Source organism: Acartia tonsa, chromosome 12, assembly GCF_053477335.1.
Source record: "Acartia tonsa isolate MP-2025a chromosome 12, ASM5347733v1, whole genome shotgun sequence".
NCBI lineage: Eukaryota > Metazoa > Arthropoda > Copepoda > Calanoida > Acartiidae > Acartia > Acartia tonsa.
In genome coordinates, this window is record NC_137271.1 from 39,321,975 (window position 1) to 39,347,131 (window position 25,157).

Genomic DNA, 25,157 nt, shown 5'->3' on the forward strand with positions numbered 1-25,157 from the left:
TTTTCAGATTTTTTTTTTTTTTAGAAAGGTTAGGTAGGTAATTTTAATTTTTTTCTCACTTTTTTTTACCTTTTCCCATATTCATGTATTTTCATGTCACAAGGGATAAGACAATGATAAATAAATTGATGTATATCCACAATGAAGATAAACAAAACTAATCCTTCTGTAGAATAAAATCATTGGTTCGGTTGCCAAGTTTGGCCAATACTAGTCTACTAGGTTGGAACCAACAAATCACAATATTTATTGAAAGTATCCAAAGTTTTTAAGCTTTATAACAAGATAGCATGTTAAAAAAACTTTAGGTACTAGTGTAATTTACAGTCGAACGTTCCCTTCCTCCCTGATTTAGTTAGATTAATTGGGAATAGTCCCTTTCGTAGCAACGGCCCTTCATCGTATTTTGAAAATGACTTTTGAAAGGTTATTTTAGGTTAGGTGATTGCCCCGCAGGGTTAGAGCCCCCCGCAGGGGCTAGAAATATAAGAAAAGCTACTGTGAAAATACGAAGAAACGCCCCTGAAGGGGTGTTGCCACGAAAGGGAATATACCCGATTAATTTTTATTGAATATGTTAACTTGTTAAGGTGAAATGTTCATGAAGCTGAACAAATCTGAGTTTATGAGTTTGTCCCAGAATAAGATTGGGCCGTGTCTCAAGATTGAAAACCTGCAGGGACTATTGAAGGTTAGTGTTTGAGTAGCGCAGCTACTCTTCAACTAAGGGTTGTAAGTACGTCTTAAATTTTTTGAAAAATGACAATTTGGAAAGCGTAGGTAGCAACTCAACAATAATTTTTTTCTTCTTTTTTTTGGGATATTGCTTGTTCTACCTTCCAAGAAAAAAACCTAAAACCACCACAGGACCAGTTTAGCGGTTACCGAGATCTTAATCTATAGACGGACATACTGACATTGTCCTACTTTGTATTATAGATAATAATCCCATTCACTTGAATTTTGAAATATAGATTCCTATAACTATTAGGTATAACTTTATAGGCTAAGCATCTCCATGATCGATTCTTAAAAAATGTAAGAATGGGATAGATTTTGGGAGATTTTTTTCATAATGTTGAATATTAATTTCGTTACTCTATATTTGTTGAGGCTCGTTTGTATGTCTTTCTGATTTGTAAGGCTTTAATTTCAGATAAAGATTTAAGCCAATCATTGAATGTTAAAGTAAACGAATATAAGGGAATGATGGAGCTATACGTAACTCTACTCACAGGGTGGGGACCCTGACTAGATTTTATATTGGGTCTTTAAAATCAGCTAATAGCGTCGGAAATATTAACACAGTCAAGTCCCTACTAAAGAACAGAAACCAATTTGCGAGCATACGAAAAAGGTCTCCACCTCATGGGGTAGGTTGTTTTCTTGATTATACATTTATGATAATACATTTATATTGATAAATAATAATGTTTAAAATTGTTTTTTTCAGAGCAAGATTCCCACTAGCCAGGCAAGACTGATTATTAGAAACTAAATAATACCATGGAATAATATAATAATTGGGGGTATTGAATTGATTAATGTGTTATACTAATTTATAAAGTAGTAAGTATTTTTTGTCATAACTCATGTTCTACGAATTTAGCGCTGCCTAGCGGCCCTCAAGATAATTTTTGGTAAACAGCTGATGTTAACATAATTAAAAAGAAAACATTTTACGTTTCGCTATAGGCCTCTAGGTGCATTGCCGCTAGTTAAACTATATTTTACTATTTTCATAAACATATTCTTAAATGTTTCAATTGTAATATAATTCACTTAGTAAATTTGTATAATTAGATTAAAAGACAAATTTTGTTTGTGTTTATTAATAAACAGTAGGTATGTTTTTGAATACTTTTCAGGCGAATTTCAAACAATACAGTTATTACCTATTATTTTTACACATTTATTAATTCAATATCTATTTGGAATTAATCTACTATAAATATTAAATATTGTTATTATATATTTCTAATTATACAAACTGCCAGTTTATACTGAAAAAGTGTCATGAAAAATATGTCAATTTTGTTGCGACAGCAACAACAAAATATAAGGGCTCGGCAGCCGCGCGACAACTATGTGAATTGTGTAAGCCCAAGGGAAAATTAACCTTTTACAATTTCAGGGATGTATATTCTACACAAGATTCATTTTTCCCCCTCCTAGTTTTTTCCAGCAAGGAAGAGGGAAAAATATTTTCAGAATTCTTTATTTTATTCATATTATCCCCCTCCTACATATTCTTTTATTTTTTTTCACCAGGAGGGGTGAAAAATGGAAAAAATGTTTTAGTGTTAAGTTTTTATCTTAATTTTCTCTTAATTTTTACATTACCCCCCCCCCCCCCCCCAAAAAAAAATATGGCAACCCTCTTTTCACAAAAATTTCCCAAGCATCCAAACAGGTTTAATTAAATTTGAGGCTTAGTTATAGCCGACGCGCGGCTGCCGAGCCCTGCAAAATATCTATGTAACTCTATAACAAAAAATCTTCCAGAAAGTGAGATAGTCCGGAACTAGCGCAGTTTATGGTAAAATGTTCCTGGTATCGATTATCTTTAAAAATCTATGAACTTTAAAGGCTATTAGCGGCCAAACAGCGTAATGTATAATTAATATTCAAAATTTTAACCAATTAAAGAATCGTTAATAGCCATTACTCAATAATGCACAGTGCACATAAATGCGCGATAAAGGCGCTGTACGAGTTTTTTTTTCGGAGAAGCTTTCCTTGTGCATCATTGGACATTGGTCATTCCAGATTATTTATAGTTATTCTCGTGCCGAAAATTCCGTTCATCAGGAAGACTTTTAAGATCATAGATTTTTCGAGAGAATCGATCCCAGGAATATTTTTCCTTCAACTGTTCTACATCCGATAGTTCTGTTCCTAAATTGGGACAAAGCATTTGCAAAAACTTGATAATTTCATTGAATACCTATGAAATATTTTTATATTATTAAAAAATATTTAAAGACAATTTATTTGGCCAACATTGTTTTTGCCAGTGAAAAAGTGCCAGTAACACTTTTTTAAATATTAATTAACAGAACTCAAGCATCTCGAGAAAAAAAATTTCTTCAAAAAATGGATTTAAAAAAATATTAAAAAACTATATATCTAGGTAAAGGAGCTATATTATACATAGATACTTAGTTAATTTGTACATCAAGAGGGGGGGGGGGGGGGAGTTCTGACACATTTGCGTAAACCTAGTATATAGGTTTTATCTTTGGACTGAGAGGATAGGTTATTACAGATAAAATCATTCTTATATGATGAATTTTCCCAAGTTTTTACCTGTACAGAGACCACCTGGAGGCCTGGAGCTCCGGAACCTGGAGGCCTATCCAAAAAATCTTAAAACTTGGGAAAATTCATCATATAAGAATCATTTTATTTGTAATAACCTATCCTCTCAGTCGAAAGATAAAGCCTATATACCAGGTTTACGCAAGTGTGTTTGAACTTCCCCCCCCCCCCCCCTTAATTTTGATAATTTTGTATTGTAAAAAAGGAATATCTTCAGGGGAGATGATATTTTGCTGCAGAAAAAAAACATTTTGTCTTCAACTATTACGCCAGAATGTACAACAAATATGCTCTAAAATTGACTGTCAGAAAAGTTGGAGATTTTAGTTTATCTTCATATTAAATATCCCTTCCTCCGTTTTACGCACATTTTAAAAATTTCACCATAAGATGCTAATTTGAACATAGAAGCAAACGCTACAACTTACTGCAAATATTTATCGCATCGTAATATAGACAGATTTTCGCGGATATTAAAATAAAAATTATAAAATTAAACCGGTTTTGTTAACCCCGAGAAGCCGAAGGCCTGGGCTAAAAAAATAAGTATTACTTTTATAATTCTTATTTTAATGTTCGTGGAAAATTGTCTGTAATAATTTTTCAGCATAGCTTAGGACCGGTTTTAATGCAGAAGATTTTAATCGGTTCCAAAGCAATACTGGTCCTTTTTATACATAGCTATGAATGCCAAACAAATATTCTCTTGAAATCATTAAATATTTATGTCATATCTTCTAAGTAAATTGTTATGTAAATCAAGATTTATTAAGTAGCTGATGTTATATAATTTAAAAAAAAATATTTGATAAGATTTCTATTAAGGTGTCATGAAACCCTCTTTTAGCCGATGTTATATAATTTTTTAAAAAATATTTGATAAGGTTTCTATTAAGGTGTTATGAAACCCTCTTTAAAGATATTTTTATTTCGATGACATTTAAGAATCTTACTTCAAGGAGGGGTGGGGGGATTTCTGATACTTTTGCGCAAACGGAGAGTATAGGCTTTGTCTTAAGAGTGAAAGGATAGGTTAGAAGGCAAAAAGTTCCGTTTTGAGATGTAGTTTCCCTATATTTAAAAAGATGGATTTGGCCTCCAGGCTCAGGTGTTGAAGGCCTCCTGGTTGTCTCGGGACTGGTAAAAATGAAAAATAAGTAAGCACTTTTTGAATGTTATTTACCTAAATATTTAAAGATAAAAGACAATGCCTATATTTTTGTAACGGAGAAGTGTCAGAACCTTCCCCCCCCCCCCCCCAAATGGCTTTCGTTCTTTATTTTATTTATCTTTAGTTTTATTTATTATTGAATCTCTAATTTAACTAGAAGGAACTTTTTAGATTTAAACTTGTTATTTCACTTATGTAATATTGTAGCGGAGTTTTTTTTTACGTCTTTTTAAAAATTTTTTATTTAGAAAAACTACTCATTAGATATTTTATGATCGTTTGTCTGTTTGTATGATGAGAATGGAGTACTTTTATACAACTTTAATAGTTAAAATTGTCTTTAAAACAGGGATCATTTTTTAAAAGCTAGATGAATTTTACCCGCCACTCATAGTAGTCCAAGGTTGGATGTAAAGGGGTTTAAAAAGTATTTATTGGGGTTAAACTCACTCAAAAAATCATTTTGGAACATTATAACCAGTGGGTTAAAAGTTTTTTAAGAATCAATATTACCAAATTTTTTATTTGCCCCACTGGTTATAATGTTCCAAACTGATTTTAGTGGGGTAAAGTTTTTAAGAACCCACCTCAGGCTTTGATACTTCGTATTGGTCGTAATTGTCTTCATTTTATAGTAAATATTTCGGGTATAGTCCCTTTCGTGGCAACGCTCCTTAAGGGGCGTTTCTTCGGGTTTTTTTTCACAGTAGCTTTTCTCCTATATCTAGCCCCTGCGGGGCCAAATGCCTAACCCTGTGAGGCAATCACCTAACCCAATATAACCTAACCTATTATAACCTACCAAAAGCCATTTAAAAATACGACGAATCGCCCCTTAAGGGGCGTTACCACGAAAGGGACTATTCCTAATATTTCTGTAAAGTTACTTTAGGTTGTGAAAATTATTAAATAGCTTTTTCTTTGATAACCTGAAAAAAAAACTGACAACCCTGATACTAAGAGTAAAAAGCGCACAAATAATAATAAGCCAGCAATATTTTAGCAAATGGGGGAGGCGGAAGTGACACTTTTTGAAATCAAAACTAAAAGTCAAAGGAACTCAACAAAATAAAGAGTTACAGCTCTGAGATTTGCATGGTAGTTCATTTAAAGAGGTACAAAATGAACTCTTTATTTAGTTGACTCTTTGACTTATAGTTTTGGTTTCAAAAAGTGTCACTTCCGCCTCCCCCTCCGTTTAAATCAATAAATAAATTTTAGATTGTCATGAAAGAAGAAAATTTAATTTTTTAAAAAGATTTTTTCTTTAGAAATGCAAGTGATCCCACAAATTGAATAGGAGTACCTACTTCTTTATCGCATCGTATTATAGGAAACTTTCCGCGGACTTTAAAATGAAAAAAGATTAAAGCCAGTTTTGTTAGTCCCAAGGGGGCCGATGATCCGGGCTAACAAAACTAATATTGGTTTTATGATTTTAATATTCGTTGAAAATTGTCTAATACGTTGCTATACACGATTTTTCAGTATGGCCGAGAAACTGATTTCAGGATTTGGCAGGAATTACACATAAACCCTAAAATATTAAGTTAGACATATAGTAGCTGCGGTAATGAAAAATATATTAACTTGTGAATTAGATAGAAATCATGTTTTGCGAAAATTATGTAAAAAAATGAAATATTACAAATAGTTTAATTTATTACATTTATAGAAAAATGCATAAAAAACATAAAAATTCTCCATTTTGTAAGTTAAAATAAACTTATTTATGTAAAATTAATGAATAAATAAGATTTTTTGCTTTTATTCTACATTATGATATTTGTAGTAAAAATCTCTGAAACAATTTTTTTATGATTAATTAAGAAAAATGTACCATTAGAGTTATGCCTAATATTAAGTTTTTGTTATTTCATTGAATAAAAGTTGAAATTAATATTGTTTGTTTGGTGTTCTATGATAATTATTTTCAGAAGATGAGAAAAATATGATGAAAAATGTCTGAAGGGGAAGGAAGATTTGTAATTGTTCAAAATGAAGGTAGATACAACAAGGATGACAACATACATAAAAGTAAAACTCTGTAGAGGGTGGACAAACAAACGTTAAAAATTGCGTCAAAACTATATTATATAGGCGGAATAAGAATATGAATAAACAAGTCTAAACAAAATTGTAATTTATTGTCATCGGAATCAGTATTCTAATATTCAGATTAATAGGATAAAATCATCATGTTTTAAATGGATTTGCGGACATTATGATAATGATTATAGAGTTGTTATAATACAAAATCATACCTAACTATTAAAGGAATCAGCATGCCAAGTTTGGAATCGACGAACGAAAGGACATATCCTAATTGTAGGATAGCTTCTCTTTTAAGAATTAACTTTTTAAAAAAAATAGATTGTTAGAATAGTGTAGTATTTTAAAACAACGTGGTGGAGTGTAATGATTCATTTCAATTATCAAACAGTTCTAATATTTAGTGAAGTCTTAATTGTACACTAATAGTTTGAGGGAACATTAATTTACCTTCAATTGTCAAATATCTGGGTTTATATGAATGTAATCTTTATATCCCCCATAGCTTTCACACAAAGACTCGGCTATTCTGATACACCCCCTCCCCCTTCTTTTTTAGGTCAGGTTTGGTTAGGTTATTTATTGGGCGTTGGTAGCCCCGTAGGGATAAGCATAGAGAGAGAACTACTATTAATTTTAATTTATTTAAAATAAGGGGGAGGGGGTGTTAGTGCTCAACAGATACTTTTTGTGAAAGCACCTTTCCTTTTATTTAAGGAGTAGATAATGAGTGCATTGAGAGTGTTGAACATGTTTATCTTATTGATGGTCATAATATTCAGTAAGTACATACACACATTATTCTAGAGAATGGATATATCATTACTTGGATCTTACGCCAGATTATCATGTACTTTAATGAAGCGACACTTGTAGCATGCTAAAATAACAATCCCTCCAACCCCTTTTCTTTGCTCCTACTGGATGGTCGAACTGACCAATAAATGATGTCCATGTTACATACCTAAATGGACTACAATTTTTCTCCTGTCAATATTCTTTATAGAAGCTACTCAACAAGAGATTTCTGTTTTTTGTTTGTTATGCTGATTTGAGGATAATTAGCATTGCTAATATGGACCTCATTTCTTAAACAGTTCGTTTATGTAGAATAAGGGGAAGTTGGTGGATGGGGGGCATCGTTATTTCAGCCAGCTGTGACTTACACTTTATTAGAGTACATGAAAATCTGGTGCAACATCCAAGTAATAATATATCTATTACATTTTACCCATTATATTTTTTCTTCTAGACCCAAGGCTACCTAATAATAGATAAAATATTGCATGCATGCTATACGTATCCGCGAGCTATCCCTATATAAAAGTAAAAGGGTCTCTTTCTGTTTGTGCCGAAGGATCTCGCCAACCGCTAAACCGATATGGTTCTCCTTTACAATGTAGATTCTAATAGGTCCTGGGAAGGTTCATAACTATTTAGGGATAGGCTACATTAGCCGTTAGAATTCTTTTTATGATTGCATTTTTCTATTTTAGATTATTACCATCGAACCAGGAATCTATAATAAATAAAGGAAATGAAATAACTTTTCAGGAAAGATTTTCAAATAAGTTTTAAAACAAGAAAATGTAAGAATGTTAGGTATATTTACACGTGTTGACATCCTATTATATAAATTTCGCTAACAGCTGAACCGATATTGTTCTCCTTTACAGTGAAGCTTCTTATAGGTCATGGGAAAGTTTTACACTATTTTTGGGGAGAGTGTGTTTACCCCCCCCCCCAAAAAAAAAAAAAAAAAATATTTTTTTACTCTTTTGAAACTCAAATTTAAAATGGGATGAGGTCGACTTTTTCCCCTCCTACCTTAAGTGCCCCTAGAGGCTTCTAGGGGGCGTAGCCGCTAGTATCTTTTACATTACTATACCTATTTATTGATTTTTTTACTGTAATACTCAGGGAACAAAAGGATAAGACAATGGCCGATAAATTAATGTACAAGCCCAATGATCATACACAAAATTATCCCTTCTAAAGATTACAATTAGTTGTTAAAACAATTCGACACTCAACTTAATGAACAAACCAATCAATATATATGAAAACGTTGTTATAAAACTTTTGGGACTAGTGTAATGAACAGCCCAATGCCCCATCTCTCTCTCTGGTAATAATCTTTTAAAAGATTATATTGTGTGCTTGTTAATGTTAGACATATTGAAAATCATTATTTAAAAACCCCAGAATGAAACCCGACTCATCCTGCCCTCACCTACCCCGCAACAAACTTTGATCAAAGGATTCTCATGTGAGAAATGTGATTTTAAAACCCACGCCAGGGCTAACTTGAGGAAACACATTAAATTCAAGCACTCAGGTAAGATTTCAGCTTTCCGTGGATATTGAAATGAAAATGAGATTATTGACATAAGTTTTGTTAGAATTAAAAAACCCAAAATTATATCACATTAAAACTTGTTGTCAGTAAGTAAAAAAATCAGCTCAAGTGACAGACGTACAGACTTAATGGTAACAATTAAAGAGTTGCTATGCTTTCCAAATCTTACCATATATTGTTACAGAAATCACATGCAAAGTTAAAAGTCGATAGGGCAATTCTAACATGTATAAATCAACAAAAGGATCTAACAGTTAAGGACAGACGGAGGGACAGACATAGTGAATTATAGAGTAGCTTCGCTACAAACAATGTTTAATTAAGGTTTACGGTTCCAGTGTAGTGATTGTGAGTATAGTTCTCCACAGAAAGGGGATGTCAGGAGACATCATCAAGCTAAACATTCAGGAAATTAATTTCTCGTATTCATTCGAATCCGGTGGATAGGAACTGGTTCTCATCCATACGAAAAAACTATGTCTAGCATCGTATTATATCCAGCTATCTACGAATATAGAAATGTACAATCATAAGATTAAAATCATTGATTTTAATCTTATAATTGTACATTCTATATCTGCGGAAAGCGGTTTATAATACGATGAAAGAAATAACTATTATTCAGTCAGTTTCAACTTCTTACAAATCATTAGACGCGCAGGGACGTCATAGCTTTTTATTTTGAGGGGGTAAGATGAGGGGTTTGATAGGTTTGAGGGGGGGGGGGTATCTAATGTCACGTGTTTCTTTAAATTTTGTGGGGGTAAAATGAGGGGTTTCTATGTTTGAGGGGAGGGGGGGCTGAGGGGTAAACACTAAATAGCTCAAAACCATCCTCGGATCTATGTGAAGTTTACATAAAATGGGAGTGGGAACGGGGAGAGGCACATAACCCCTAAGTAAGGGATACACCCCAGAGACTATGGTTGAAGATACTAATCCTGTTATGGGTTCCACGCCAAACGTAGGAGTGGACAAACGCAGGAGTCCCAAACGTCGGAGTGGGACAAACGCAGGAGTGGGACAAACGTCGGAGTGGACAAACGCAGGATTTTTGGGACAAACGTCGGAGTGGACAAACACAGGAGTCCCAATTTTTTTTTCAATTTTGATTTTTTTTCTTCAATTTTGATTTTTTTTATACAACACCACACACCTCCCTCCCCCCCCCCCCCCCCACAACTCGGTCCCGTTATCTCTCTTGGTTAGGTTAGGTTAGGTTGTAGGCCAGGGGGCCAAGCGCTGCGGCCAGTCATTATTTTGTAGACAGGGGTATAATAAAATTTCAAAATATTATTAAAATAGCGGACACTCCTAGGTTTTACTTAAGCAATGTCCACTCCGACGTTTGTCCCACTCTTACGTTTGTCCACTCCGACGTTTGGGACTCCTACGTTTGGGGTAGGACCCTGTTATGTAAAGAAGTCAGGCGTTTTTTATCTGTAGCTTAAGATTACTATAACGACTTAGCCGGTTGAATTCTCCCTTTTTGGAAAACTTAACCTAGGTTCTTAGATGGTTTTAGCCTATTTCATATTAAGATTTTAAGTCTTGGGATGGTTTAGTCTATTATCCTTCATTGGAAAACAACGCACCTTGATGCAAGGGGCCCAGCCGCTAGTTAAACATATATCTTAAATCCAATTCTTGTTTTGTAATGAAGTTGAAATGAATAATTATGGATGTGTAGATGTGAAATATTCTTGTGATAACTGTACTTACATTGCAAACTCAACCTCTCTTCTCAAGGAACATAAAAGGTCTTTTTTAATTTCTGTATTTTTAAAAGCGAATTTTTATAAAATTAGGATCGGTCCTTACGTCTGTCCGTATTGGTTAGCTCTTCATTAATTTAGAAATGTTATAATTGTTCTATTGATGGCAACTTACATTATGATTCCCATAACAGTTAGGCACAATTTAGGAAGCGTAGCAACTCTATAATCGTTAGCAGAAAGTTCGTACGTCCATTTAAAAGATACAAATTTTTGTATGATATAATTATCCTATTCATATATAATTCATCTAAATTTGGAATAATTAAAATCATAATTGTACAATGTTAAAGCTTTGCGTCTGTTTTGGTCCAAGGATTCTCCCTCTATTCTAACTACTTATGTCCCGCTCCTAACATTGCAGCAGTAGGAACGATTTTAAACTTCCTTAGTTTTAATGCGGCATTAGGGCGAGATTTGACCATATGCCACAGTCGCGGGTTGATTCGGCTAGTTAGATACTCTGTGATTACTCAAATGCTAATGCTATAATTCTATTTTTAATGGATTATTTATCCCAGGGCTCGGAAGCCATGCCTCAGTCGCGCATAAGCCTCAAATTTAAACCCGCTTTTGTGCAAAAACTAAAATTCTGAAAAGTTGGATTGTTTGACATCTAAATTTTAAGTTATAATATGACGATTTCACTGAGGCTTACACGCGGATGACGCGCGGCTGCCGAGCCCTGTTTTGTCTTGATTTTGTCTATTTAGAATGAAGCATAGTGGTAGAATAGAACTGTATATTTGTGATATCTGCAACTTTTCAAGTGCCTACAGATCTGCACTGAACAAACACATAAAGTAATTTTTTAAAATTTCTAAAACAAGGATGACAACATCCATAAGTACCAAGCAAATCATTAAAAATATATCATGGATTGAAAATCTGACTGGATTTATGCGGATTTTGTTTTCAAATTCTATTGTGCGGAATTTTTTTTTTGAATGTGCGGATTTTTTTACCAGATGCGGACTAAACATTTGCCTGGTGCAGAATGTGCGTATTTTATTCATGATTTTTCAGTATGGCTGAGAACTGGTTCTAATCCAGCGGATAGTAATCGGTTTCAAAGTCATACTGGAAAAAATAGTTTTTATTTTAGATTACATTCAAACTTGGTTTACAATTGTCCTGAGTGTACATTCCAAACTCGTCGGAAAGATGCGCTGGAGTTGCACGTTAAAGGAATTCATAGAAAAGAAAGGTTAATATTTTTAAAACCGAAGCTTTTCTATGATTTGGGTTGGTCCGTTCGGACGAAACGGTTGGCTATTTTCGTTATTTAGACATGTTGTAATTGACGTCTAAGGGGGGAGGGTAAAGTGTGTGTGGATTACCCCCCCCCCCCCAAACGATTTTTTTTTATTTTACCTCCCTCCCCCATTTAAAATTTACCCCTACCCTGGGGGTACCCAACCCTTTACGAGGTGGTATTTACCCCCCCCCCCAAAAAAAAAAAAAAAAAAAATCCAGACAACTATCTAGCCCAAGTGGCATGGTGGAGACTCTTTTCGTCTGCTTGCAAACTGCTGTCTGGTTTTTTTTCTGTAATCACACGTCTGTGTTTATATTTCCGACGCTATTAGCTGGTTTTAAAAGACCCAATACAAAATCTGGACAGGGTTCCGCCCTTTGAGCAGAGTAACATATAGCTCATATCCTGTCTATTCTTTTACTTTAATCAACCGAGAATAGTGTTTATAATCATCATCGCCATTTATCTCTTCTTTTCAGAGCATAGGCCACGCACAATGGTTCTCTAATCTTCTTTGGATATAGTGTTTATATGTAGAACTTAATTCAGGTTAAAATGCTCCGAGTGTGATTATGATTGTGCCAACAAGACTGCTTTAAATAATCATATTAAGGCAAAACATCAAGGGATAAGGTAACTCAATTTTTTGAATTGGCTTCAGGGACGTCCATGCTATTTATTTTTCAAAGGTTTGAGGGGGGTAATATAATTTTTTTATTTAAATTCTAAGGGGATATAAAATGAGAGGCTTTAAAGCAGGGTGCCGGAGCCGTATAATTTTGATGCGGCTCCGGCTCCTACCTTAAAATTAATATATCAATTTTTTTTTCACTATTGAATTTGATAAAATAAAATAAATAATATAAAATATTTTGCTTTTATTTGATTAAAGCTATATAAAAGTAGAAGGATGTGTGTCTATTTGTTAAGTAACAATAGTTTTTCAGTTTATTATATGGAAATAGACCGTTGCCAAATTATAATATTACTTTAAAAAATCATTTTTAGCTAGTCCGGAGCCGGAGCCGTTTTTAACGAAAAATACGGCTCCGGATCCGGCTCCGGCTCCACCAAAAATGTTGCTGCTCCCGGCTCCGGCTCCAGAACACTGCTTTAAAGCTATAGGGGATTGGTCTGATTTTTAGTACCTATACTGAATCCTGGGACAATAAAGTACAATATTACAAGTGAAGCAAATCTATAATCAAGTCCTAAAAATGTAAGTATGTCCATAAACATTATCCTGTATCAAGTAGTTTTCAACAAATTTACATTCTAATTATTCAGTTCTGACACTATACAAGTGTTAATGTCCGTTTGTCCCTACCGTTAAAAGGTTATAATCAGTTTTGATATTTATGATTATTTACTTTAATATTCGTGGAAAATTGTTTGTTATACAATGCTATACTTGATTTTTTAGTATGACTGAGAACCGTTTGTAATCCAGCGGTTCGGAGCCATACTGGAAAGTATTTCATTTAGATTTTCCTGTGATATTTGTAACCTTCAATTTACAAGAAAATGGAACCTGATACTGCACATGGAAAAGATACATTCAGAGTTTGTAGAACAAGAAAGTGGTACTGGCAATATTCAGCGGAGTCTTAGCCCTTATCTAGTATTTTATAAGGTAAGATTTAATTGTGATTTACTCTACCTACTATTATGAAAACAAGGATGACAACATCCATAAAAGCGGAGCTATTTAGTCAGAAGTAAGGACAAATGAATAATAAGTAATAACTCAAGTAGAGTGTCAGAAGTAAATAAGTAAAACATTAATTTGTAAGTCTAAACAAAATTGTACATAAATGTGTTGCAAAATTGCGTAAATACGGGATACTGTATATAAGGGCATAATTTAATATAGGGGAAGGGGAACCTAACTTTCCCCCTACTTGCAATTCTAGTTTTTTTTTAAATAAATAGTAACAAAAAATTATGGGTGGAAGGGAGCATTTTTTTCTATGGGTGATTTCTCTTGAGGGGGATGATGGTACCCTCCCCCCAAAATAGCCTCAGTGTAAAGGAGAACCATATCGGTTAAGCGGTTAGCGAGATCATTCCGAGATACATACAGACTAATAAACCTACTGTTACTTTTATTTAAAGATTTATATATTTAATTTTAGGAAAAATACAAGGAAGTTAGTTTTGAACATCCATACTTGACAGCCAGTGAGAAGAAACAGTATATTCGCCAACTTTGGACAAAGATGTCCTTGCAGGAACATTAGATACATACAATATTTCCAGTATGGCTTCAAAATCGATTGATATTCGCTGGATTAGAACCGGTTCTCGGACATATCATGTATAGCATCGAATTAACAAAACAAAAAATTACAAATATTAATGAAAATCCCAAAATTATTTCTATATCCGCATAATCTGACGCATAATACGATGCTACAATATTGAACTACTAGCGGCTACGCCCCCTAGGGGCCTCTAGGGGCACTTGAGGAGAGGCGAGTCGAATTTTATAACCCAATTTATTATTTTAGATTTTAAAAGAAAAAAGTAAAAAAAAACATTTTTTTTTTTTTTTTGGGGGGGGGGGGGTTGCCTTTCCAATTTTTATTTTAGTTTAAAAATTATATTTCTTTTTGAGGGGGGGATTTTTTTCTAGTGGCGATTTCTCTTGGGAGGGTGGTGGTACCCTCCCCAAAAATAGTTATAAACCTTCCCGGAACCTATTAGAATCTACCCTGTAAAGAAGAACCCGATCGGTTCAGAGGTTAGCGAGATCCTTCGCTAAAAACAAACAGACAGACAAACAAGCAGACAGACAAACAGATAGACATCGTTCTACTTTGTATTATAGATTAAGGATATTTTTGTCCATTGTTAGTTCAGCTAGTATGTTAGTAAAAAAAACTCTAACTTTAGCTACAAAAGGGCTAGATGAATGGTTCTTGTAGTATCTAAATGTTTTAATCAGGAAAAAGATAAATACAAACCAAAATATTATTTGCAACCGTCAGGTAAAGCAGAAACTTGTAGGGGAGGCAACATTTGTTTATTTCAAGCATGAAGCAATCACTAGGTTTTTTTCCGCCCTTTTTATAAAGCTATCGTTTTCTATAATTGGGGTCTGTACGTCCTTCCGTCTGTACGTAACGGTTTGTTACTTTAGGCATGTTATAATTGTCCTAGCGATCTCAAACTTTGGATGATGATTTCTGTAACAGTTAGGTATGATTAATAAAGCGTAGGAACTTTATTATAATCATCTAATGAAAACGTTCTGATTTTTACCTTTTTTGACAACAAATTTTTGTAAAATACAACTATCCTATTTATCTGATATTTGAAACTCTGATTTCTAGGACTATAAGATGCAATATTTAAAGCAAAGCATTTCTATAATCAAGTCCTAACAATGTAAGTATGTCCTTGTATTTACCCAGTTTTTATTTGTCATTTTTTAAATTGTATTATTCTGTAATGACACTCTACACGCGTTTTTGTTCGTTTGTTCTTCCGTTAGATTTCAGAGCTTCACTTTTATTGATGTTGTCATCTTTGTTATTTTAGTCCTTTTAAGATTAAATTTTTAGCTGGTTCTGACATAACAGACAGACAAAGGACTATTGAAGAAACGGAAGATGAACCAGATCCTGAACCAATAGAAAATCAGCAGTCAATGACGTCATCAAATCAGCAGCCAATAGAGATGGAGCAACCAGAGTGTATGCAACACAAATTCCCGCCAAATTTCTCTATGGAAAATGAAGAACAAAGTTATGTTCTATTGCAAACAGAATCAGGTAACCTTGAAATATTCATATATTTTAAACTAGCGTCTACGTCCCTAGATGCCTCGGGCGGCACTTTAAAAGTTTTCTTTGCCAGTGAAGGCCTTTAGCGGCACTTTAAAATATTTTTTGGTATTTGTTTTCTAGGGGCCAATTCCCCAAAATTGTTATAAACCTTCCCAGACACACACAGATCATGTAACAGCTCAACAATTTTTAAAACTTTTCTAGGTGAAATTGTGCAATTTGTTGGGGATAAACATGTTATAGCTGAACACTTCAACGCTCAATGCAATATTGGCACAGATTTACCACGTATCTTACAGGATACATCTATCATTAGACCTTCAATCATCTCCAGCAAAGAACAGCTACCAATATCAAAAAATGTACTCACCCCTTTAACATCAAATGACATAACTTCAGTCACCAGCAATAAAGAACAGGTGGAGAACAGTTCCATACCTGGATCTTCAGTCATGACTCGCCAAAAACAGCTGGTAATCAGTAATAAACCTGGCGATTCACCAGTTGACAAGTTCACCACTCAGGAGGAACAGCCGAGAAATGAGCCTGAAGATGAGTCATCATTACCTGGAAGTTCTAAACAACAGATGGGAAGGAATTACAGTTGTGATGAATGTGACTATGTTGCAAAGCTTCTACATCATTTAAGGGTAATTTTATTTGATTATGTTCATCCGTGCTTCTCTTATCAAATAGTCGGACCATTTTTTACTAGCTCATATAAATAACTAGCTGCTACGCCCCTAGATAGGATGGGGAGGGGAGCCGGGGATCGGGTTGGTAATTTATTTCTAGGGGCAATTTCTCGGGGGACTGCCATTTACACATCCAGCAAATTTACAGTGGATGTGTTTTTGCCAGTGCAATGGATGTATTTATGACAAACTGAATTTTTACTGTATAAATGACAGTAAAATCGATTCTCTTGCCATAAATACATCCAACACTGGCATTTACACATCCTTACTTTTTTAATTATATGTCATAAATACATCCGACACAGGCATTTATACATCCATAGAAATTTAATGTAAAATGATAAGAAAACAACACACTTGTATATTATTTAAGATATAATATATTTGTCAGGTTAAAATAAATAGCATTATAAAGATTTAAATTATAATATATTGGTCAGGTTAAAAAGCATTATGTGATGGATTGTTGTAATGATCTTGATCTTGTCACAATTCTATATACCCATATATATAGGTCGACCAAAATAATCAATCAATAAGTCGGACATATCCCCACTTTCATATTAATTGCGGGGTTTTTGAGGTCCTGTCCCTTGAATCCCTGTATTTGGTCCTGGTATCATATCCATAATACTTCTTTCCAGAAAAAAAATCATCTTGTATTTGGGAATAAGTTATTTCTACATCTGGATTTTCATTTAACTAAAATAGGGCAAAAAATTAAAACCTATACAAACTGTACAAAATCTAATATTCATATAAATTAATCTAGATGTGTATTTGCCAGTGTTGGATGTATTTATGACATATAATTGAAAAAGTATGGATGTGTAAATGCCAGTGTCGGATGTATTTTTGGCATGAGAAAAAGGAAGAAAACATTTTGCCAAAAATACATCAACTGTAAATTTGCTGGATGTGTAAGTGCTATAGCCCCCAATTTCTCTTGTGGTTATAGAGGTATCTTCCCCCAAAATACTGATAAACCTTTCCGGGACGCATACGAAGCTGTAAAGGACAACCATATCGGTTCAGCGGTTATCAAAACCATTTGCTACATAATGTGGCTCACCTGTCGTGCCTCTAATCTCTTGTTGAAATTTGTCAGTAGATGGCAATCGTGTATCAACGCCAGCTCCGACTCTAAAAAACATTATTACTCCTTTAGCTTAGAGTGAACAATGTTGAAAGGGCAGACGATACATAAATCTTTTCATTAAGATTAACTTTAGATTGATATAAAACAACAGTACATATAGTTAATCATTTACATGTTCATGGGGACACTCCAGGCGACAATAAGAAGTTATAACTGCTAGGAAGTCTTTTGCTATTAATTTAAATAAGGAAGCTTTGATTTCATTTTGCTATATAATTATTTTCATGTACTTGATTGATTAAATGATTTATATAAACTACTAGAGGCGGCGTTCTAAAATTATTCCGCTATTGGCTAGATTGAATATTAATCTTATTCTTACATTGTCTTTTCCCCTACTATTAACCTTTTTCTTTCATTGTATTTTTTGTTTCAAATTATCGTCCTGAAAGGGTTAAAATGTTTACTTAAATGTTAAAGGGATAGTTCTACGAAGTGTATTTAAAGAGTTAAGGTACTTAGAGTAGTGAACTTTTATATGTCTTAGTAGAATATATTAGGCATTGGATAGATATGATTATATGTTAAAGAATTTTTAACATTGACCAGACCAAACTTTTTTTATTTGACAATATCTAAAAAAGTTAAAGTGATTTGCCACATAAATTACATGAGAATGGTCTATTTTTTTCCAAATATGTATAGCCAAAACACCAATATCAGAGAATCTTATTCCACATATTTCACAAGAGTTATAAAAAAATTGAACAGGGGTTCCCCTTGGGACAAGTTACTTAAAAAACATAAAAAATAACGTCCGGTTCATTAAAGGACAGGTTTTCTATAGATTCTTTTTAAAAAATAAAGAAAACCGTCCGGTTTACAATATACACATTATCTCACGCGGAAATACCAACTAACCAACCATACAACATATATATATATATATATATATATATATAAAGACCATTCTCATGTAATTTATGTTGCAAATCACTAACTTTTTATTGTCAAATAAAAAAAGTTCAGTCTGGTCAATGTTAAAATTCTTTATCACAATCATATCTATCCAATGCCTAATATATTCTTCTAAGACATATAAAAAGATCACTACTCTAAGTACTATACTAAATATTTTATTGGTCATTCTTTGTTGCTATGTGTATATCGTTGTATAAAAAGTTTGAAGTTCTATTAACTAGTAAATGTTATCTAAAGTTGTAATTATGACAAAAAAGTTTTTGCCATATATAACATGCAACGAAGTTGAAAATAAAAATGAAAAACTCATTTTTTAAGGAAAATCCCTGGTCAAATCTTTTAATTTTAATCAATAACTTTATATTATGCACTACTACGTTATTAAAAATAGAAAAAACTAACAGTTCACTATTTTTTTTTAAATGCACTTTGTGAAACTATCCCTTTTAGTTTAGTATCTGAACACATTATGGAGGTGTTGCTAGTATCAAATTATTTTAAAACTAAGTTTTCTTTGATTTACTATTTTTTTAATTAATTTTTTTTATTTTATGAATATAAATTTAATACTTTAATACCTATAATTCAAATAGCAACATGAAATAAAAAAATGAATTTATTCTTCATAAAGTAAAATAATGGGTCTTATTGTTCTGAGAGTTTATTATGGATTATTGGAGCACTATGAGTTTTAAACTCTTATCAATTGGAAAACTTGAACTCATTTATAGACATTTATTTCCTATATATGTAGATCGGTCATGGATCTTGATGCAATCCAGCATGCCGTTTTGTAAATGTTAAAAATTAGAAGATTTCATTAAATAAAAGTTGTTGCATATATAGTATAGAATAATAAATATTCATGTAATTTAATCTCAAGCTAATATTTTTTTAATAATGAAATAAATGTCCGTAACACTGTTGGCATTGTTGATGATCATAAGCAACTTGTTGATGATTGTTTTATTAGGAAGATCTTCTGATTTTTAATATACCTGTAGTATAATTATGTTAAGTAGCATTAATAATTAATAGCATAATATTATATTAAGTAATGTCTTATGATATCTATATAACGACGCTACACACTAAGAAACAAAGATATACTTTTATATTATAAGGATTTTGGGGTCTATTATTCATATAAAAAATAAGAGTGTCCCAATTTTTTTTATAAAAGTCTTTATTTTAATTTTTCAGAGCCACAAGACATCAAAGCATAGCGCAGAGTGGATTAAATGTCCTTATTGCCTTTACAAGGAAACAATTTATTATCTTCAAAAATACTTCTCTTTTTAAAAAGATTTTTACATACTTGAAAAAAAGCACCTAATCAAAGTAAAGACAGGAATAAAAGCTAGTTTTTTTTTTCAAAACCACATTTTATTTTGTATGCAGTCTGCAGTAAATACACCGTTTTTACTGCTAAAATTTTGGGTATTGTTGTATCTATTGTGGCAGTTAGAGCTATTCTCATTTCCTTCAGGATGTCTTTAATACTCTTGATTAAGGGGGGGGGGGGAGTTTTGACACATTTGCATAAACCTGGCACCTAGGCTTTATCTTTGGACTGAGAGGATAGGTTATTAAGAGGCCTTTAGGTGGTCTCTGTACAGGTAAAAATGAAGTTTTTTTTATAAGTTACAGGTCAACTTATAAAACAAAATATGCATCTTTTTTAATATTATTCACATATTTGAAGAAAAAAGATGCATATTTTGTTTTATAAGTTGATTTGTAAATTTAATTTATTTTTTTTTATTTGTACCTGTACAGAGACCACCTGGAGGCCTATCCAAAAAATCTTAAAACTTCGTGAAATTCATCATATAAGAATGATTTTATCATTAATAACCTATCCTCTCAGTCCAAAGATAAAGCCTAGGTGCCAGGTTTACGCAAATGTGTTAAAACTCCCCCCCCCCCCCCTTACTAGATCTTAATATTCTAAGGTTATTTTTATATAATTTAATTGTGCTTTATCATTACCGTTTATATACCGTATATTTACTTATTAAAAAAATTGTTCAAACGTTAACAGGCAAAAAGAAAAGACATGTTAAAGAGACATTTGATAAGTGAACATCAAAATATAAGGTAAAATTTATGTATTTTATATTCTAAGGTTGATATACTGCAAGTTAAAGGTTTTATTTAAACCTTTGTAAATTTATATGTTTGGTCCTGTTTTTGTATTTTCTTTATACACATTATTCTTATTTAGTCCAAAAAGTAGCTTACATAAAAACCAATGCATTTGTACTCTAACTTTGGCCATTGTGGAGCTAGAATAATAATTCTTATTAATTTTAGAACCAAAAAGGTATTTTGGTTAGTTGTTTTTTTTTAAATTTTGAGGTCATTTTAGAGAGCAAGGATGTATTAATATTAAAGTTCTTTTGCTTGTAAAATTTCTAAATGTGGTTTGTATGTTATTACACGAGTCTTTTTTTTTTCATTACTAAAAGGCATCAGTTTTCGTGAAAACTTGTTTTGTTTTGCTTAGATTATTTAGAACTAGTTTGAGTATGTCTGTATACTAAATCTTTTGGAAATAGTCCCTTTCGTAACATCGCCCCCTAAGGGGCGATTCGTCGTATTTTTAAAATGGCTTTTTATAGGTTATTTTAGGTCAGGTTAGGTTATATTGGGTTAGGTGATGGCCTCACAGGTTTAGGTAATTGGCCCCGCAGGGTTAGAGCCCCCCGCAGGGGCTAGAAATAGGAGTAAAGCTACTGTGAAAAATACGAAGAATCGCCCCATAAGGTGCGATGTTACGAAAGGGACTATACCCAATCTTTTTTCATATCTAGAAATTTATAAAAGTTAATCTTGAGTCCCTAAATATTTAACTTTAGTAGGTATTCATCAAAGTAATCCACAAAATTAAAAATTTAAACTTATTTTTTAAAATCTAATATTATCAATGTTTTCAATAAAAATTGTAATAATGTCCAACGCTATCAACACGCTATGTTTTTAAAAAAATTTTATAAGATATTTTAAAAGAAATAAAAAAATTTCTGAATTGATGCGCAGATTCTTTTTCAGAGAAATTGGCCTGTTAGATATATAGTTAAATTAAAGTGTAATTTTAATGTCGATGACTACAGTTTTATGAGTAACATTTTTTGGTCGAAATAGCAATAATTGTATTGACATAGATGTATAATCGAGACATATACCTGGCCCAAGTGGTGGAGAACTTTTTCTTCTGCTAGCAAATTTCTTTCTGATATTTTCTAGCGACTTGGCTGTGAAAATATTTTCAAGCCATTGGCTGATACCTATTCAAAAACATAATTGAAAGTCGTCATGTGGTCTCCACCCCGTGGGTACTGTTTCATATAGCTCATGGTCCCTCTATTCCTTTACTTTGATCTTCCAATCACTTGACCTCACTAAAATTTATCTTCTCTAGGCATGAATGCGAACAATGTGATTATGTGACAGCTGATATTTCCAGTCTTAAGAAGCACAGAGAGAGTATGCACGAGGTGGGTGTTATAGGGGGGGGGGGGGGGTGGGATAATGCAACCATCTTGTAATCAATGATTAAATGGCACTTAGAATTTGAGTTTCGATCTGAAATTTTTCATTAGTATTCCTTGGTAAGTCAATTTTCCCTAAATAGAACAAAAAGTTGGAAAAGTAACGGCTGGCGGCTCAGCCGTTTAGCCGTTTTTTGCCTATTTTCAGGGCAAATTCATCATTAATTATGTAGGAATCAACTTTTTAAAACATATTATTGGTTTAATTCATGTTAAATGATAGCAATAACCATTTTTAAAATTTTTAGTACCAACAGCTACCGGCTAGAACCGTTTGATAAGGTTTTTGAGCGACAAAAAGTATTATGTGGAGATAGGTTTCGTGACTAATTTGCTCTAAAGATAGCTTAAAAATGGCAAAATGGCTGAGCCGCCAGCCGTTAGCCGTTACTTTTCTAACTTTTTATTCGATTTTGAGAAAATAGACCTACCAAGGATTATTCATGCAAAATTTCAGATCGAAATTCGGATTCTAAGTGCCATTTAATCATTGATTACGAGATGGTTGCATTAAAAACCCCTCCCTTTAATCGAATTATTATAACTTCAATATTGCACCAGATTTTCATGCACTTTTATTCAGGGATACTCGCAGCTTGCTAAAATAAAAATACCCCCATTCATCCACACCTATTACCCCAACCCCTAGCCTCCTACTGGATGAAGTAACTAACCAACAAGTGATGTCCATGTTGGCAACCTAGATTGACAAATTTTCCCTAGTCTGTCATTAATATCTACATTAGCCAAAATATGGTTGATTTATGCAAAAAAAATAACCATGCAATATATTTTTTTCTGCAATGCAAAAATCCTATATCTTTTTAGTGTTTAAATTCTACTTAGTAATCGTCATTTACACGTTTTAAACATATTTAAATTTTGTAAATGTTTTTGATATGATATTTAACCTTAAATTGATTCTTTTTCTACTTCTTTTCATGAATTTTTACGATAGCGTAAAAAATACCTCATAGATTCATCATTTAATGAATCATTTCAAAACTAGTTGTAGAAAAATGAGTAGTTTTTGTATGAATTATCAAATAAAAGTGGATATTTTTTTCTGAAGAAATCACATTCTAGCGAAGCTTTACAAAATTTGCATTAGTTTGTTGCTTTACGTCTTTCCGTATTGGATTCTAAACTAAGTATAATCCAGACAACTACATGGCCCTGGTGGTGGAGACTCTTTTCGTCTGCCAACAAATTACTTTCTTTTCTTTTGTAGAGACTCGGCTGTGTTTATACTTCCGATGCTATTAGCTCTTGCCCCCTCTATTCTATTATTTTGATTAATGGCCAATATTTAGATTGGTAAGCTCAGCACACATCTCAATGTATTATAAATTACTCAACAAGCTGGCCTGCAATCTTGAGAAGCTATTTTCAGTTTGATAGCAAAATAATCTCAAAAGAATCTTGAAAAGAAGCACAGCTCAGTGTATTATATATACTTAATTATATTATATTATATACTAGCGGCTTCGCCCCTAGCCTCATTTTTTTTTTGGGGGGGGGGGGGTTGGGGGTGTCCCACCCCCCAAGAAAATAGTTATAAACCTTCCCGGGACCTATGAGAAGCTACCCTGTAAAGGAAAACCCGATTGGTTCAGCGGTTAGCGAGGTCCTTCGCTACAAACAGACAAACAAACAGAAAGACATCGTTTTACTTTGTATTATAGATATAATATAATATATATTAGCTTAGTGTATTATTATATTACTTAAGCTGACCAGTAATTCTTATGGAAGCTTCTCTTTTATTAGAGTTTTTGTATGTGTTTTATATTGAGCATGCCTAAATAATGGCATACTCATATGAATGAGTAGAAATAAAAGAAATTAGCTGCTTCGCCCCTAGCATCTAGGGGCTATATATATAGGGCAGAAAAATAGCTTAAAATCATACCCAGGCTTTATTTTATAAAATATAAAATATCCTAAAACCATCCCGGGACTCATACGAAGATTCCCTGTAAAGGAGAACAATATTGGCTTTGCGGTTAGTGAGATTCTTCGCTACAAACAAAAAAAGCTTATTACTTTATATAATAGGATATCTTTTTGTCTGATCATTTTTTAATTAAAGTTTTGATATTGATAAATAATCGTTTTCAGGGGAGTTAGATTATTCATTATCTTGTATTCCTAAGTACTTGTTTTTTAGTTCTTATTTAGTTCTTAGTTTTAATTGGTTTCTTTCGAAACAAAATAGAAGCCTCCTAAATACAATATGTTAAGAATATATAATATAATACAATACAATTCTCTTTTATTTTCTAGTAAACTATAATATACAATAACAAACTCATTTTAAAATAGATTTATAATATAATACAATACAATTCTCTTTTATTTTCAACCTGATTTAAGTTTCTAGTAAACTATAATAAACAATAACAAACTAATTTTAAAATAGATTACCCTAAAATATTAGGGCCCCTTTATTTGTCTGAATGAGGTACTAGTAGAAAAATAACCATTTCGTGGTAAAGTTTATTAAAAATAAGATGAGTGGCTTGTTGCAAAATATGAAGGACTGCTTATTACACATCCAGCTATAGTACAATGGATGTATTTTTGCCAGTGCAATTTGAAAAATAGATATTGATGTATTTATGATAATTTGAATTTTAGCTGTATAATATCAATAATATTGAAACTCCTGGCAAACTTACATCTACAATATTATTTATACTGTCAATAATACATCTGTCTAATTTTAACACGTGCCAAATATACAGCCAACCCTGGCATTTACACATCAATAATATTTTAAGTCAAATGATAAATAAAAAAAGCATGAAAAAGATTGCAAATATAAACCATATAGGGACTAAATACAGTTGTAGTCATCATAGAATTAACAAAAAAGCTTATGAAAATTTTATTTTAATTAAATTTATATTTTTAGGGTAAAATGCAAAGCTGTAGATTTTGTGGAGAGTTGTTCAAGCACAAAAGTACAAGAATGGCACATATTAACAGGGAGCATAAGCAGTAAGTTTTTTTTTCAAAAAGAGGCATTTAGTTTTGACTTCTTCCACAAATTCAAAATTAAAAAAAAAATCAATGTTTTCTCGTCATTTGTTTGA

General features: G+C 32.6%; 2 protein-coding genes across 8 annotated transcripts in view; both read left to right on the top strand.

Moving 5' to 3' along the window:
- Sfmbt (Scm-related gene containing four mbt domains) overlaps positions 1-6,431 on the top strand; it is a 25,894-nt gene extending 19,463 nt beyond the window's left edge. Inside the window, exons 19-22 of one of the 6 annotated variants that reach the window (XM_080179010.1) lie at positions 591-691; positions 1,454-1,474; positions 1,998-2,097; positions 2,437-2,608. In XM_080179010.1, the coding sequence (XP_080035136.1) occupies positions 591-691; positions 1,454-1,474; positions 1,998-2,097; positions 2,437-2,528 (314 nt within the window). In that variant the 3' untranslated portion in view covers positions 2,529-2,608. Of the gene's footprint in view, positions 1-590; positions 692-1,453; positions 2,609-6,093 lie in introns of those variants that run through there. The other 5 variants (XM_080179011.1, XM_080179013.1, XM_080179008.1 and 2 more) reach the window with 5 other exon arrangements.
- LOC145333776 (uncharacterized) overlaps positions 6,431-25,157 on the top strand; it is a 26,394-nt gene continuing 7,667 nt past the window's right edge. For both annotated transcript variants that reach the window (XM_080179007.1, XM_080179006.1), the window contains exons 1-18: positions 6,431-6,496; positions 7,262-7,325; positions 8,041-8,095; positions 8,747-8,882; positions 9,228-9,309; positions 10,592-10,663; positions 11,392-11,481; positions 11,784-11,885; positions 12,486-12,569; positions 13,422-13,569; positions 14,072-14,164; positions 14,881-14,926; positions 15,503-15,712; positions 15,932-16,377; positions 19,709-19,766; positions 20,548-20,605; positions 21,930-22,005; positions 24,977-25,062. In XM_080179007.1, coding sequence (XP_080035133.1) covers positions 6,454-6,496; positions 7,262-7,325; positions 8,041-8,095; positions 8,747-8,882; positions 9,228-9,309; positions 10,592-10,663; positions 11,392-11,481; positions 11,784-11,885; positions 12,486-12,569; positions 13,422-13,569; positions 14,072-14,164; positions 14,881-14,926; positions 15,503-15,712; positions 15,932-16,377; positions 19,709-19,766; positions 20,548-20,605; positions 21,930-22,005; positions 24,977-25,062 — 1,949 coding nt within the window. In that variant the 5' untranslated portion in view covers positions 6,431-6,453. The remainder of the gene's footprint in view (positions 6,497-7,261; positions 7,326-8,040; positions 8,096-8,746; positions 8,883-9,227; positions 9,310-10,591; positions 10,664-11,391; positions 11,482-11,783; positions 11,886-12,485; positions 12,570-13,421; positions 13,570-14,071; positions 14,165-14,880; positions 14,927-15,502; positions 15,713-15,931; positions 16,378-19,708; positions 19,767-20,547; positions 20,606-21,929; positions 22,006-24,976; positions 25,063-25,157) is intronic.